Source organism: Haliaeetus albicilla, chromosome 11 (assembly GCF_947461875.1).
Source record: "Haliaeetus albicilla chromosome 11, bHalAlb1.1, whole genome shotgun sequence".
NCBI classification, from domain to species: Eukaryota; Metazoa; Chordata; class Aves; order Accipitriformes; family Accipitridae; genus Haliaeetus; species Haliaeetus albicilla.
The window spans coordinates 14,915,679-14,929,868 of NC_091493.1; the positions used below are offsets into that span (position 1 = coordinate 14,915,679).

At 38.6% G+C, this 14,190-nt stretch overlaps 1 protein-coding gene across 4 annotated transcripts in view; it reads left to right on the top strand.

Moving 5' to 3' along the window:
- The window catches only part of DLG5 (discs large MAGUK scaffold protein 5), a 115,084-nt gene that overhangs the window by 57,287 nt on the left and 43,607 nt on the right, over positions 1 to 14,190 (top strand). For all 4 annotated transcript variants that reach the window (XM_069796209.1, XM_069796211.1, XM_069796210.1 and 1 more), the window contains exons 4-6: positions 3,600 to 3,743; positions 6,382 to 6,565; positions 9,905 to 10,164. In XM_069796209.1, coding sequence (XP_069652310.1) covers positions 3,600 to 3,743; positions 6,382 to 6,565; positions 9,905 to 10,164 — 588 coding nt within the window. The remainder of the gene's footprint in view (positions 1 to 3,599; positions 3,744 to 6,381; positions 6,566 to 9,904; positions 10,165 to 14,190) is intronic.

The following is a 14,190-nucleotide window of genomic DNA, read 5'->3' on the forward strand; positions in this document are numbered from 1 at the left end:
AAGCTTGCTGGTATTTTTTTTTACTTTGTTTTTCATTCTTTCCTCATATAAAACTAATCTTCAGCCTTCCAGGAGTCAAAGCCCAGACATTGCAAACTGTTACGGTGAAGTGTGAAAGCTGAAAGATTATTATTTAGATGGTGACTTTTACTACCCAAAAAGGGCATTTGCTTTTCTGGCTGTGTATGCTGCTTTAACCATGGCCATACCAAACACAGGTGGTGTAGAGGCAAATCTTGATATGTCATGATTGTGTGCTTCAAAACAGTTGCAGCTCGCAACACATTTGTAGGCTGGGCTGCGCTGGCTGTGAAGGCTGGCAGTTGCAAAACTGAGAGCTGTTTTCCAAAGCAAGTGTTGACTAAGTCTAGAGCAGTGGAAGAGGAGCCACAGAAGTGGATTGTGATGTGCTGAATCAGATGAACATGTGTCATCCTGCTGGACAGGATTAGGATTGCTCATGCTGTGCTTGTGTCACTTGACAGTGACTGTACGCATGGATGTGGTGTTGTGATTAAGCAAAGATTTGACCAAATAATTCAGTGTGCTCAAGGTGCACTTTATAGACTTAAACTTGCTGTTCTTACTACTTATGTAGTAGTAGAAAAGAACTGCAATACAAGTAAAACCCCTGAAAACTTCCTTTGAAAAGACTGTTTTATGTGTAAGCTGTAGGTGGTGGTGGTGGAATTGCAATAGTAAATGATAACATTTTCAAGTTGTTGGGTAGGCATTGCCCACAAAGTTGGATCTGCTGTTGGCATTAGCTTTTATGTCAGCATCAGATACGTGTAAATGTCAGTCTCACTGTAGCCTTGATTTATGTTCAGGGTAATTCCACTGGAATATAAAGGAATTTTAGAGTTGTTATATGAATATCAGAAAAACAGCTGGACCTTTGAAACTAGCATTTGAAATTTTGTTAACATTTGAAGCAATGCTTCCAAAATAGTAACTGAAGCCTCTCCTTCAATGAAATCATAGTTTTCTGTATTTTGTGAGGCATTTTAGTGTGAAACTATGGTGGTCTTACTTAAGCAAGGGTCAACCACTACACGCATTTGAATGGACTGCTTTGTTGCAACAGTTTTGATTTTTGACTTCTGACCAATATTCCTCCTGTGCATATCCCTGTTTTTCTTGCTGAGATATAAGCCCTTGGAACAGTGCTGTCGAACATATGGCCTTGGCTATCCAGGTGTGTTTTATTTCATGTAGCTGAGCTAGAATGCAGGATGTTACTGGTGGCATTGTTCCTTCCTCATTGTGTAGGAAGGCTAACTTCTATAGTTACCTGCATGGTTTCCATATGTTTATAGGATTTTTTTTATTTATTTATTTTAAGAATAGTGCTAGTATTACTTCAGCAATATAAGAAATACATGTGATTAATGTTAGACTTGTAGTTCTCATCATAGCTTTGAGACTGACCTAATAGTTTTCCTTTAGTAAAAATTCATACACTGAAATATTTTGCACAAATATGAATTTATGATTACAAGCTCAATGTGAACATGTGTTAATGGGTCTTAGTAAGCTTAACGCTTCAATTGAGAGTTAAACTGTGCTTCAGTTAATGTTGTAATTTTAATGACTGTGGTGGACAGATGGTATCTGCTTTCAATAATTTCACCCTAAAGTCTAATTTAAATCAATACTTGAGTTTTTAGTGGTTCTGTCAAGGGTGTGAACATTTCAAATTTAGTTTTACTTATGCTAACTAGGGTTGTATTTTAAAAAATAACACTGCAGTAGTTGCGGTAATATGTCTGTAACACTGTATGAATAACGTACTACTTCTTTTGGCAACCCTAAAAGACATCCCTGTGGAAGTGACTTGAATATTTGGTTACTTTATATGAACTTGGCTTTTAATTGTTGCTAAAGTCTGTCAGTCAAGGAAGGTTTTTTTTGGTTTTGTTTTCCCCAGGAGTACTTCTCTAGAGAAAGGAGAAAAAGAAGAATTACAGTTTAAGGCCTTAGTACTCAGCAACCCAAGTGCAACTGGGTTGCTAAAAAGCACCTTCATATCATACACACGCTCCCTAAAACTCTGTGAATCAGAGGTAGCTGGCATTTATTTTTTTCTTTTTTCTTTTTAACAACTCTCACCACTGCAGTAGTGTGAAACTATTTTTCTTTTTGATTTAATTCCCAGCTGCATTTCAGTTCCAGAATCCATGTTGCTGTTTTTGTATGAAAGCAAAGAGAATTCTAGTTGCTTTTCAGGCTGCACTTACAGTGAAGCTGCTTGGGGGAGAGTGAGGTGGGAGGCAGAAAGGGTGATCTGTGCAGCGATGGAGCAAATCTGATACAAGAATAAACAGAGTTAAATTAGAGAGCAATTGTTTCCTTTTAGGGTTGGGTTTGTTTGGTTTTTTTCATTGCCTGTGGAGTTATAAGAGACCCAGGAGATGACACAGGGACAGCTGTCAGAAGCTTCATTTTGAAACTAGAAAATTTAATGGTGCAAAAATCTTGTGACCATGTAGAGGAGGAACAGTTCAATTTAGAGTCTCTTTTAGAAGCTTAGTGCTTCTAAACAAGTAGGCATAATCCTGCTAATTTTATTTCTAGCATGATTTATGATTTTTCTAATAAAGAAAGGTATCATATGCAAGGACCACACACTCTAGACATAATCGATGTTGGTCAATTGCTTGGCAAGGTAGATTATTTTAGAAAATTTCTCCTCTCCCAATCATCCTGATATACTAAAAAAAAATTCAATCAAAAATTTTCTTTTGACTGACTTGGGCTTTTACTTTGTTCAGCTTACTGAAAGTTGCTTAGTGGAGATTATATTGTATTGGAGATTCCTAATAATTACTTGAATAAAATTTGTGTTATCTTACAGAAGTATGAAGTAGATTCTGACATGTTTTCTCATTCATTTATAGTAGTTTAGAAGAACATGGTAACACTCAATCAGATATGTAATTCAGCAGAATGACTTGGTCAAATTATTTAAATTCAGTGCTTAATTAGTCACGCTGGTCAAATTCTGCCAGCACAGATGCATGTGTTTGGTGTCTCATTGGAAGTCTTTCTCTGAAGGCTAACCCTGATTTTCCTAGGGAGCTATAGGCAATACCCTCTAGCTGCTGCCTAGATGAGAAGTTTTTCCTAGCCCAGGTCTCCATGCCCCCCTCACCTGACTTTGGCCGCTTCTTTTCAGCCGCACTCTTAATGCAGCTCTGTGCTTTTTCTTTGAGAGTTTTGACATGGTAGCGCAGGAAAGCTGAGCATACTGTGATTGACTTGTTCTTGTATCAAGTGACAGTTCTGCTCTGTGATAATACTGCTGCTCAGAAGAAAGGTACATGCATGCTCAGTACTATTTTTGGCAGTTAGTGATAGACAGAATTATCTCATTATTAGATGTTATGTCTCAGTATAAAATTAATACAGGTTAAAGTCAATGAATTTTTATTTGTGGTTGCATCTTAATGTGAGGTGGTCAGTATTTAAATTAAAGCATAATGTAACCTAAGTATCAACAGTTGTGTGATACTATTTTTTCATTGGATAGTAATTTCCCAGACTTTTCATTCTCTTTATTAGCAGATGTTTGACTTCATATTCTTTTTCCATGCTAGGCCTAGTCCAAAACCAAATCATGATTATGAAAGACTGAAGATTCAGTGCATGAAGGCCATGTCAGACCTACAGTCTCTGCAGAATCAACACACCAAGACACTAAAAAGGTGTGAAGAAGCAGCAAAAGAGGCAGATTTTTATCAGTAAGTATTAGTAAAACTGTACAAGGTAAGAGTTTGCCAATCTGTGCTAGATCATAAGGTATTAGAACACGGTAATCAAATAATTTTTTAATTCTGTTTTTCCACATTAATTGCAAGGTTAATGTTTGCCTGCATCTGATTAAACGTTTCTGGCATATTTGAAGTGATAAATTATGGATTGCTTGTTTTACTTTGAGGAATTTCAGGAATTTGTCTTGATGGGACACTGACAAGTAAAGCCTAGTTACTGACTTGCAATTACAATCCAGTAGTCTTACTGTCAGACTGGAGAGCAGAATGTAATTTGAGAGAATGTAATTTCTTACTCATTTTTAATAGGTTGTGATAGCTCTCATGCCAATTTGTGTAAGTTTTAACACAGGTTTAGACCAATTGTGAGCGTTTATGAAAATGCAATAACACGGGGAAAATGGTGAATATTTCTAGCTTGTATTTCTGTTTAAAAATCAGTTGTTGATGCAAGTAGGAACATGTTCTCTTCACTTGAAAAGATGACAGCTCAGAAATAGAAATGCAGATAAATTCTCGGTTTGAAGTTTACTTCACTTAAATCTATACTGTAATGTATGACTAGTATTTAATGACAGCATTTGTTTTCATTGGGGGCTGCTAGTTCTTACATAGCACTTTCACCCACAACTCTTCAAGCCTTTAAAGATAGGCATCATTTCCCTATGTTCTTTTTCTAAAACCTGAAAATAGTATTAAAGGTTTTCGACAGGTGCAGATGTAGCGAGTCATGTGGCTTCTTTACGAAGAGCTTTATTCCTAGTTTTATTTGAGGATTTTTGAGTATTTTAATTTGCTAGTGAATTTTGTGCAAAGCATTAGTGTACTGTACGTTGTAGATGGATTCTTTTCAAAGCTGAGTTACCTGTGTCCATCCAATGCTGACATGAAACACTTGTATTCTTTATCCTAAAAAATGAGTGGTTTGCTCACCTTATTTAGAAGTTCTGTAGTCCCTGAAACCATACTGTGTTAACACTGTTTATTTCAGTATTTCCGTGATAGTATAAAAGGATTTACCCTCTCATAACAGGAGAAAAACTCTTCAGTTCTAAAAGATAGAATGAGTGATTGAAATACTCAAGTATGCCACAAATATAGGCACATTCCTCAGAGACCAACAATTTAGGCTTCTGCAAAATGATGCATATATACAAGTACAAGCTTTTGCATTTATATTTACTACAGACTAAGATAATCTGGTCAGAAGAAAGTATAGCAAATTTGGATTGATTCAGAGGTAATTCTTTTTATTATAAGAACTTATTTACTTGGATTTGAATAATTCAGTTTCCTACTTAAAGCTTCAGAGAGGCTGAAACTCACTGTTGGAGTTTAGGTGCCCAAAATATGACAACACATGTTGAAATCCATGCATGTGATTCCTGTTCATCCTATGAGTAATTCTTAGGGTAAAGAAAGGAATTGAGTAGAATATGTTATTCAAATGTTATTTTCTCCTGCAGTAATTCTTAAACGCCCATGTTTAAAATAATAATTAAAAAAAGGCAGATTAATTACCTACATGTAAAGATTATGTGTGTTTAATTGTGTGAATATAATTTGTCAGTTTTTTTTGTTTTGGTTTGTTTTTTTTAGCAGGTTGTTCTAATTTCCATTTTAGTGCTTTGGGTCATTCTGTACAGTAAATGCTGGTATTTCACTTCATAAGGAAGGAATACAAAGTATCTTAAAATGTGAATTGGTTCTATTCGTTGCTGCGTGTTATGGGTTTTGGGGTTTTTTTGGTTTGTTTGTTTGTTTGTTTTTTAAATAAAAATGGACTTTGAACATTTTACCAGCAGGTGTGAAAGTTCAGTTTGAATCATTCTGTTTCAACAACAAAAATACTTGTCAGTATCCAGATGTCACTTTTTATTTGATTTGCAGTAGTAAAATATAATCAATTGATGTTTCTGCTCTTTTTTGGCAGTGGTCTGGTCTAATTTTGGGCTGCTACCTTGAATCATGATCTGAATGATAGCCTCCTCATGTGGCTCTCAGTTGTTAATTTTTAAGTGGGAGTGTATTTCTTTCAGTAATTATGGCTTGCATACCAAAGTTTGGAGTAACTTTGATAGCTTTTTACCTGCTTGAATGTAGTTGAAACATACATAGTGTGTTTTAGTTGTGGAGTATTTTTGTTTGTTTGGGGTTTTGTATTTGTTTGTTTTTAAAACAATAGTGTAGAAGGAGATTTTTTTTTTGTAGTTTTCATCTGTATTTTGGTTAGCTGCTGCTCAGCTGAGGGGCCCAAGAGAAAGTGGAGGTGATTAGTGGGATAATTCCTATTATCTCCAGGATCACCTTATGCTCACATTACACCATTTCTGTCTCTCTGCTTGCTATGAAATGGCATTGATGGGTGGCATAAATCCGTCATGTCTTCTGATACGTTTTAAGAGTACTGTGTACTTTCACATATTTTCATACTTATGTTCCTGATTGGTCTGATTTTTTTTTTCCTGGTGTTTAGAATACTCAAATACGCAGAATTGAATTGGTTTGACCTGCTTTCTTGGTAGGAAACTCATGCTTGAAATGAATTAGTCCAGGACTTTGTCCTTGCAAGTTAGCCTCTAAGAGAATTTTCTGTGTGCCGTGACAGCACGTTGCACAGTCGGCTGCTGAGTGACCAGTCACAGCTGAAGGAGGACATGGATACCTTGAAGAGGAAAAATACGCAGTTGGTGCGAGAACATAATCATCTCCAGCAGTCGTGTGAGGAAATGAAGAGGCTTCACGATGAGGATCAGAAAGAGATAACGGACCTGCGCAGCCAGCAGCAGCAGGTAAGCTACAGCTTGTAGTGTACGTGCTGGAAGAGATCATGAATTGTTGTTTTGGTAAGTAAGTCTATAAAACTGAATGTGCAGCGTTGCTGCCTTTTATGTCTTACTGATTCTAAAACATCCGCTGTACACTTTATAGCACTAGGGGAGAAAATGAGATTTTTGGATACTGATTGATTTTCTGTGTCTAGCTGGAAAGAATAATGAGGGATATAGAATATTAGGTGGTATTAAGAAATTTTGATGCAGAGGTGAAAAAAATGTACATGAGGAAGATTGTATATGTATGATATTTTTTTTTTAAGTAGGTGGAGAGGCATCGAAAACCTAGCTTGAAGTTGCAAAGTGATTAAAAAGACAGCTGTTTTATGGGACAGGACTAACTTTAAACTTACATGCTATGTTTGTTTTTTTGGAAAGAATCACAATTTTAAAAAGTGACAGAGATGGGTTTGTGGGGGTTTTGTTTGGTTTTCGTGGTATGTGTGTCTTGTTGGGGTTGTTTTGTTTTTGTTTGTTTTTTTTTTTTTTTAAATTGTTCTATTGACACCATAAATGTTAGGGGACTGACTGAGCTAAGTTTGGTTATTTAGGTTTGCAGATGCTATTCAGTTAGAACAAAGCTACAGCTGATTAATGTTTTTGAACTTGAAACAAAAAAAAGACAAGCTTTTCAGGACTGGAAGAGGTGAATGTTTCAGAACTATGTGTAACAGGCTGTCTCCAGGCCAACATTGTTCACACAGTCTGAAGAAAGAAGAGAGTAATAGTAAGGAGCAACTGTTTGTATCGGGTCAGTGGTTCACCTATGGAAAAGTCTGATCATTTAGTTAGAATAGTTACAGTAACCTGTGGAATGGTTAAACAGAGTATCTTGGTTAACTGTGTGTAGGTTGATTCACGGGGGCAAACTTGCAATTCAAACATTAGGCTTCAGAAGCAAAACCTATGCAAACAAAAATAATTATTTGCTAGGGTAGGGGGGGCAAAGGTCAAAGCAAGCTGGATGTGCTGAATGGTGCTTCAACAGGTGCTTGAGGGCTTGTGCAAAAAGGAGTGAAGATTTGTATTTCCTTTTGATCCCTTCCTCTAACACTGTCTTGAGAGTTCTGCTGTGAAATGGTTTAGTGGCTTGGCTCAGAGGATAGCAGAAATGGTTTGCTGTGTAAATCTCGGCAAATCGCGTAATTGTTCTGTGCCTCAGTTTCCCAGTCTGCAAAGCAGACTCCGAGAGAAGGCTATTGTATTTTGAGGTTCTGTCGTAAAGTTTGAAATTATTTGGCAGCACAAAAGGAAGCTAAAGTATCATTGTCAGTATTTAATTAAGAAATTGAGTCTCCTGTCAACATCATGATTAAACCTTTAAAGACGACTATGTATGTGACTCTTGGTGAGAAAGTTGTGTAACTCCATTTCTCAGCATGTCAGAGTGAATCATGGTGTCTTGAAGGGGCGCCAAGAGTCTTATCTTGTCTGTGTCATTTCTCATCTGAATTAGTCTAACTCTGTGTCGATCCCTCTGACGTGTTGTTTCGTTGTCAGGCTGTAGCAAAACACATCATGGTGGCCTCAGAGAGCAAAAACTTTTGATCGGGTTACTCTTTGTGTGGGATTGTCATGGATTTGCTGTGTAGCAGCTGACCAGCTTAAGTTTCTGCTGCTCACGTATGAAGTTTCTTGTTGCCATGGCTGTCTTCCTTGGTCCAGCTGGGACTATTTACTTTTTCTCAGACTGGGATTTTGAATGGGACACCTTCCTCATTACACTGCTTCCTGTTTATGGCGTTTCTCCTCTATCAAATCTCTGTTAGCAAGTTTATGCTGAATTCCATCCAGTTTCTAGTATATTCATCCTTCTTTTCCTTGATTATTTAGTGTGTTTTTAGCAAAAAGACATTCTGTATATGCTTTAGACAGTGAGAAGTGGTTTGTTTCTGTTTGGATTCTTAAATACTTGGTTCTCAAACCTGTTCTCAAAATGCTTTGGGAAGTAGTCTTCAGGAAAACAGCTCTCTTGAGTGGGTTTAAATCAATATGTATTTACACTTTACATATGCCTTAGTTAAAGGAGACCAGTGTGAGGCTTGACTGTGGAGAGAAGTGTTTTCCTGACAGTGATGGTTGTTATCCGCTACCTATGGGCAGTGAGTAGTGGGCAAAGAGCACTCAGTCTCGTTTCAGTCTCCTTTCCTTTTGGTCTGCAGGCATCCAGGTTCTTCCATGTTCGGGAACTGATCCTTACTCTGAATATAAGACACAAAAGAAGATGAGGAGCCAATTTGTGCATGTAGGGTAGTTGCTACATGTTTGGTTTCAGCTTTTTGTAGAGCTCATGTTTTCTCTCTTTTTTTTTCCTTCTAATTTTTTAATACTTTTTCTTTTCAGGTAGTTAGGGATGTGCCTTTGTAGGCTAATGTTAAGGTTATACAAATTCCTGGCACCCCTCTATATAGGGCATTCCTGTTTCCTCCCACTGCTCCATCAAGGCCAAATTTCAATTTAAAAGACAAAAACAGAAAAAAATGAGCATAGCATTAAAAAAAAAGCAGGGGGGGAGGTAAGGCCTCGTTTCAGGCACATTTCTTTGCCTTTTGAGAAAGAAGGACGACTAGATTTACTGAAGCTCATTAGGGGCTTTCTGTTGTTGCTGGTCATTTATCATCAACGTTGCTATTTACAAGAAGATTCTTATGTCGATGGAAATTAATTTGAAACTAAGATTCAGGTCAGACTTCATTCATGTTAAAATGGATTTTTCTCTTGCTGTTCATATTTTAAGGATAGCTTTTGAAATACAAACCTCTGTGGGTAGTTTTTAGATGAAATATTGTATGAATATTAAAATAACATGCCTGCATTTCTAACATATTTAGGGTCGATTTTATTCTCTTGAAGTTTTAAATTATTTAATTTGTTCGCGGAGGATACAGGCAACCTGTCACGAATGCCATCTCGTGGTCATTTCCTAAATTACTGCTATCATCTTGGTCATCAAATAACGATTACCTCTTGCTAAAACTACAAAGTATTTAAAAAAACCCATAGGTTTAATAGCTGTTGGTAGCAGTTATCATTAGGGAGAGTTTTTCATAAACTTGCGCACTCCAAGTTGTGGTAAAGCATATTTTTTTACTCGGTTAACATTAAGCAGATGTAATGCTTAGACTAACAATAATGCTTAGAAGTGGCTTAGTGTTTCCTTAGTCATTAAAAAGAATGATTATTAAAATTAGTTAATATATGTTTGTTCTGATACGGTTTCTTATATATATTTTAAATCCAATTTATTGAACTGATTAAAAACTGAATTTATTAATACAGTTTCTGGCATTTTTTTAGGTTATGAAGCAAAATGGATCATCAGAGATATTAAATAAACTTTATGACACAGCAATGGACAAGTTAGAGGGTGTGAAGAAGGATTATGATGCCCTAAGGAAACGGTACAATGAGAAGATTGCAAGTCACAATACGGATCTGAGCCGCCTAGAACAGGCTGAGGAGGAGAACAGACGTCTTCAGAAACAGATTGACATGTTAATGAAGCAAAGGGACACAGCAATACATTTTCAGCAGCAATATTCATCCTCTCTTAGAAGGTATAATCAAGTTTTGATACCTTTCAGGTATTCTGTGAAGGCAGTAACTATTCTAATGCAGCCTCTTATTTTCTCTGTGGTAGAATCGCAAATAATTTTCTGACTTTTTTCCTAAAGTTTTTTCTCCAGTGTATGTGTTATCTTGGTGCAGTGAGTAAGCATGCATTTCTATATAAGATTTTCTGGAAGGTTCTAAAAGGTGTGATGGGGATGTTTATTTGGGGAAACGGTGCTTTTTCTTGAGAAAAGGATTTCCCAGTTAGGGTTTTGGAATTGTATGAGGAATTTTAACCATTGTTTAGCTCATGTGAGAAAGGGATATTCTGCCTTTCAAGCTGTGTTTCTTCTTAGTCGTAGACACAGGAGTCAAATACAAACAAAGTTTTGTTAAACCTCAGACTTTGTGTTCCAAACGAACTCCTCAATGGGTGGTGAGCCCATCAACATATATAATTTTATTTAAATATAAAAAACCAAGTCAGTAAGAGGTTGCATTTTCTAAATGGTATTTAGCAAATGAAAACGTTCTCAAGCATAAGTTAAGTTTTCATGATATTAGAATTGCAGACTGTGTGGGACTCTGAGACAGAGCTTTGGGCTGGCAGCAGAATTCACTGGATGCAGGCGTCTGAGAGTCTTGCTTCACTGAGAAAGCGCTGCTGCTATGAGCAGCACAAGTGCCAAAACAGAAGGGCACAGACACTATGTCACACCACACTTAACATCTCTCCTTTCCTTTGTGATATTAAGCATACACAGTTACACATACAGGGTAGGAAGAAGGGCTCCAAAGAGCATCTGCGGGCGTGTTGAGAATGTTTTCACTGACATAAGTTAGGGCTAATATACAACTCCCACAGACCAAAGCTAAAAAAATAGGGTTTTTTCCACATTCATAGACTTTTAGTATTTCAAAAAGGTGAGATTGAGCATAGATAATAATGTACTCGTGAATAGCATGTGCATAGTTGTGATAAATCTGATTAAGTTATAGGAGAATATGAGTAATAAGAGAATTAGTTATGTAATTTAAACTGCCATGGATTCCTGAAAGTGAGGAAAGGCCTAACGTATACTCCAAGAAACACTGCAACCATGCTGATACATGTAGAAGCTCAACATATTTGTTTTATGGTCTTGTGATTTAGGTCTCCTTCTTGAGAAGGTGTGGTTTGATGCTGAGCAGAGGTTGGTATGGTGGGTTGACCCTGGCTGGATGCCAGGTGCCCACCAAAGCTGCTCTGTCACTCCCCTGCTCAGCTGGACAGGGGAGAGGAAATGTAACAAAAAGCTTGTGGGTTGAGATAGGGATAGGGAGAGATCACTCGCCAATTACTGTCACAGGCAAAACAGACTCAACTTGGGGAAATTAATTTAGTTTATTACCAATCAAATCAGAGTAGGATAATAAGAAATGAAACCAAATCTTACAAGCACCTTCCCCCCACTCCTCCCTTCTTCCCAGGCACAGCTTCACTCCCGAATTCTCTACCTCCTCCCCACCAGCAGTGCAGGGGAACGGGGAATGGGGGTTGCAGTCAGTTCATCACACGTTGTCTCTGCCGCTCCTTCCTCCTCAGGGGCAGGACTCATCACACTCTTCCCCTGCTCCAGCGTGGGGTCCCTCCCATGGGAGACAGTTACTCTCCATGAACTTCTCCAACATGGGCCCTTCCCACAGGCTGCAGTCCATCACGAACTGCTCCAGCGTGTGTCCCTTCCATGGGCTGCAGTCCTTCAGGAGCACACTGCTCCAGCGTGGGTCCCCCGCAGGGTCACAAGCCCTGCCAGAAAACCTGCTCCAGTGTGGGCTTCTCTCTCCACGGGGCCGCAGGTCCTGCCGGGAGCCTGCTCCAGTGCTGGCTTCCCACAGGGTCACAGCCTCCTTTGGGCATCCACCTGCACCGGCATGGGGTCCTCCACGGGCTGCAGGTGGATATCTGCTCCACTGTGGACCTCCCTGGGCTGCAGGGGCACAGCCTGCCTCACCATGGTCTTCTCCATGGACTGCGGGGGAAATCTCTGCTCTGGTGCCTGGAACACCTCCTCCTCCTCCTTCTTCACTGACCTGGGTGTCTGCAGAGTTGTTTCTCTCACATCTTCTCACTCCTCTCTCCGGCTGCAGTTTCTGTGCCCCAGCAACTTTTTTCTCTTCTTAAATCTGTTATCCCAGAGGCACTACCACCAACGCTGATGGGCTCGGCCTTGGCCAGCGGTGGATCTGTCTTGGAGCTGGCTGGCATTGGCTCTATCGGACACAGGGGAAGCTTCTAGCGGCTTCTCACTGAAGCCACTCCTGTTAGCCCCCCAGCTACCAAAACCTTGCCATGCAGACCCAATACAGTTGGTTTTGAGAATTTCATGAAAGGTGTTCATGTTCCTGTGGACCAGTGATCCAACTAAATTCATATAACTGAATGTCAGGAATTTTTGCATTTTATTCAGTTGGCTTTGGGTCTGGACTTCTTTTTTACTTGTTTGTATTTATAGAAACCTTTATTTGTCATATGTTTATACCCTTTCTTCATAACAAAACCCATATTTCTCTGGGTGACTGATGAAAATTTTTTAAAATGCATTTCAGGTGTGTGTACTTCTCAGAACATAAGACTTAAACTTGTAGTTTGAAGATTAATGGGTCTTAAATTGCAGCACTAATTTTTAAATTAATACCAAGCGTAAGCACAGTCGAAATAGGTTTTAGAGAGAGCAGAGTGCTCCAGTGATGACCCAGGTCTCATTTTGAATTAATCCTTGGCCGTAAAAAATATCAGAGAAGTGTTTCGCCTTTTTTCTTTTATCTGTAATGTCGTCACAATAATACACAGCATATGAATGCTACTGAGATGATTTAATTGGTGAATAGTTTGCAGCTTCCAAATTAGCTATACCAGCATCTAATTCCTGTGCGCTAAACCTTACCCTAACACATGTGCCTCTGCATTTTGAATGTGGGCCATGGCACTCGGACAGATCTGCCTGTAGTTTGCAATTGCACTGAAGACAAAGCAGGTAGTCCTTGTAAGGGTTCTTTTCAGTATTGGTTGCTCCTTGTAAACCCATACTTACTGCTACTGACCCTTGCAACCCATTCACAACAGTTGTTAGAAATGGGCTTTCTCTACAGAAGGCATCTGAAAATGTGATCCAGCTGCCTGTATTTCCTCCATAGGAGGCAATACAAGGTCAAGCAAGGCCAAGGTGTTTCAGCTGGAACTTTGCTTTCGGGTTTCCTCAGTTATCACTATTTAATATGAACGTCTTCCTGTGGCAGAGACTTTCTTCCTCTGATTGCTTTCCCATGCTAGTATGCTGCTTGTGGTTTGGTTGTGTTGTTGATTGTTTCATTATTTTTTTCCTTTGTGTTTTTTTTTCTTCCTTACTGATGATATTTTTTTTGCTTGGCAAACATTGTGTTAAATCTTTTCTCCTCCCCTGTCCCCTGTATCCTCCCAGTGTTGTCCTTGATTTTACCACCAAATAGTTTGCATATGTACTGTGGGTTCTCACATGACGATGAGGTCTCTTAGATTTCTGATACATCCTGGTACTTCTCCTATGGTATATTCTTCTTACCTTCACGCTCACAGTTCTGAAAAGAAAAAAATAAATCCCGTCTGTAATATGTTACGTCTCTTGTAGTGCCAACCCGATGATCTCTTAAACTGAAGAATTTCCCAAAAGGAGCAGGGTGATGGTTTTGAAATTACTGGCAGATGCCTCAGTAAAGCTATGGCAATGCTTTGAATACACTGAGGCTTTTAAGGAAGTATTTGAAATTGGGTTTACAGCTTTCTCTCGGGAAAGGTCAGGCAACATGCTGGATTAGACAAGAAATTGCACTTTTAAACAGTGAGAGGTGTGTGTGAGAGAGAGAGAACAAAGTCTGCCAGAGGTTTGTGGGCACGTGAAATTTGGATAACCGTAAAAGTCCATCAAGTTAGGTACAGTGTTTACATCAATGGCATTTACCTGTGAGTTTTGGAAAAAACATGCAAGGAAATCTTAGTGTCTGACTGTGATAAA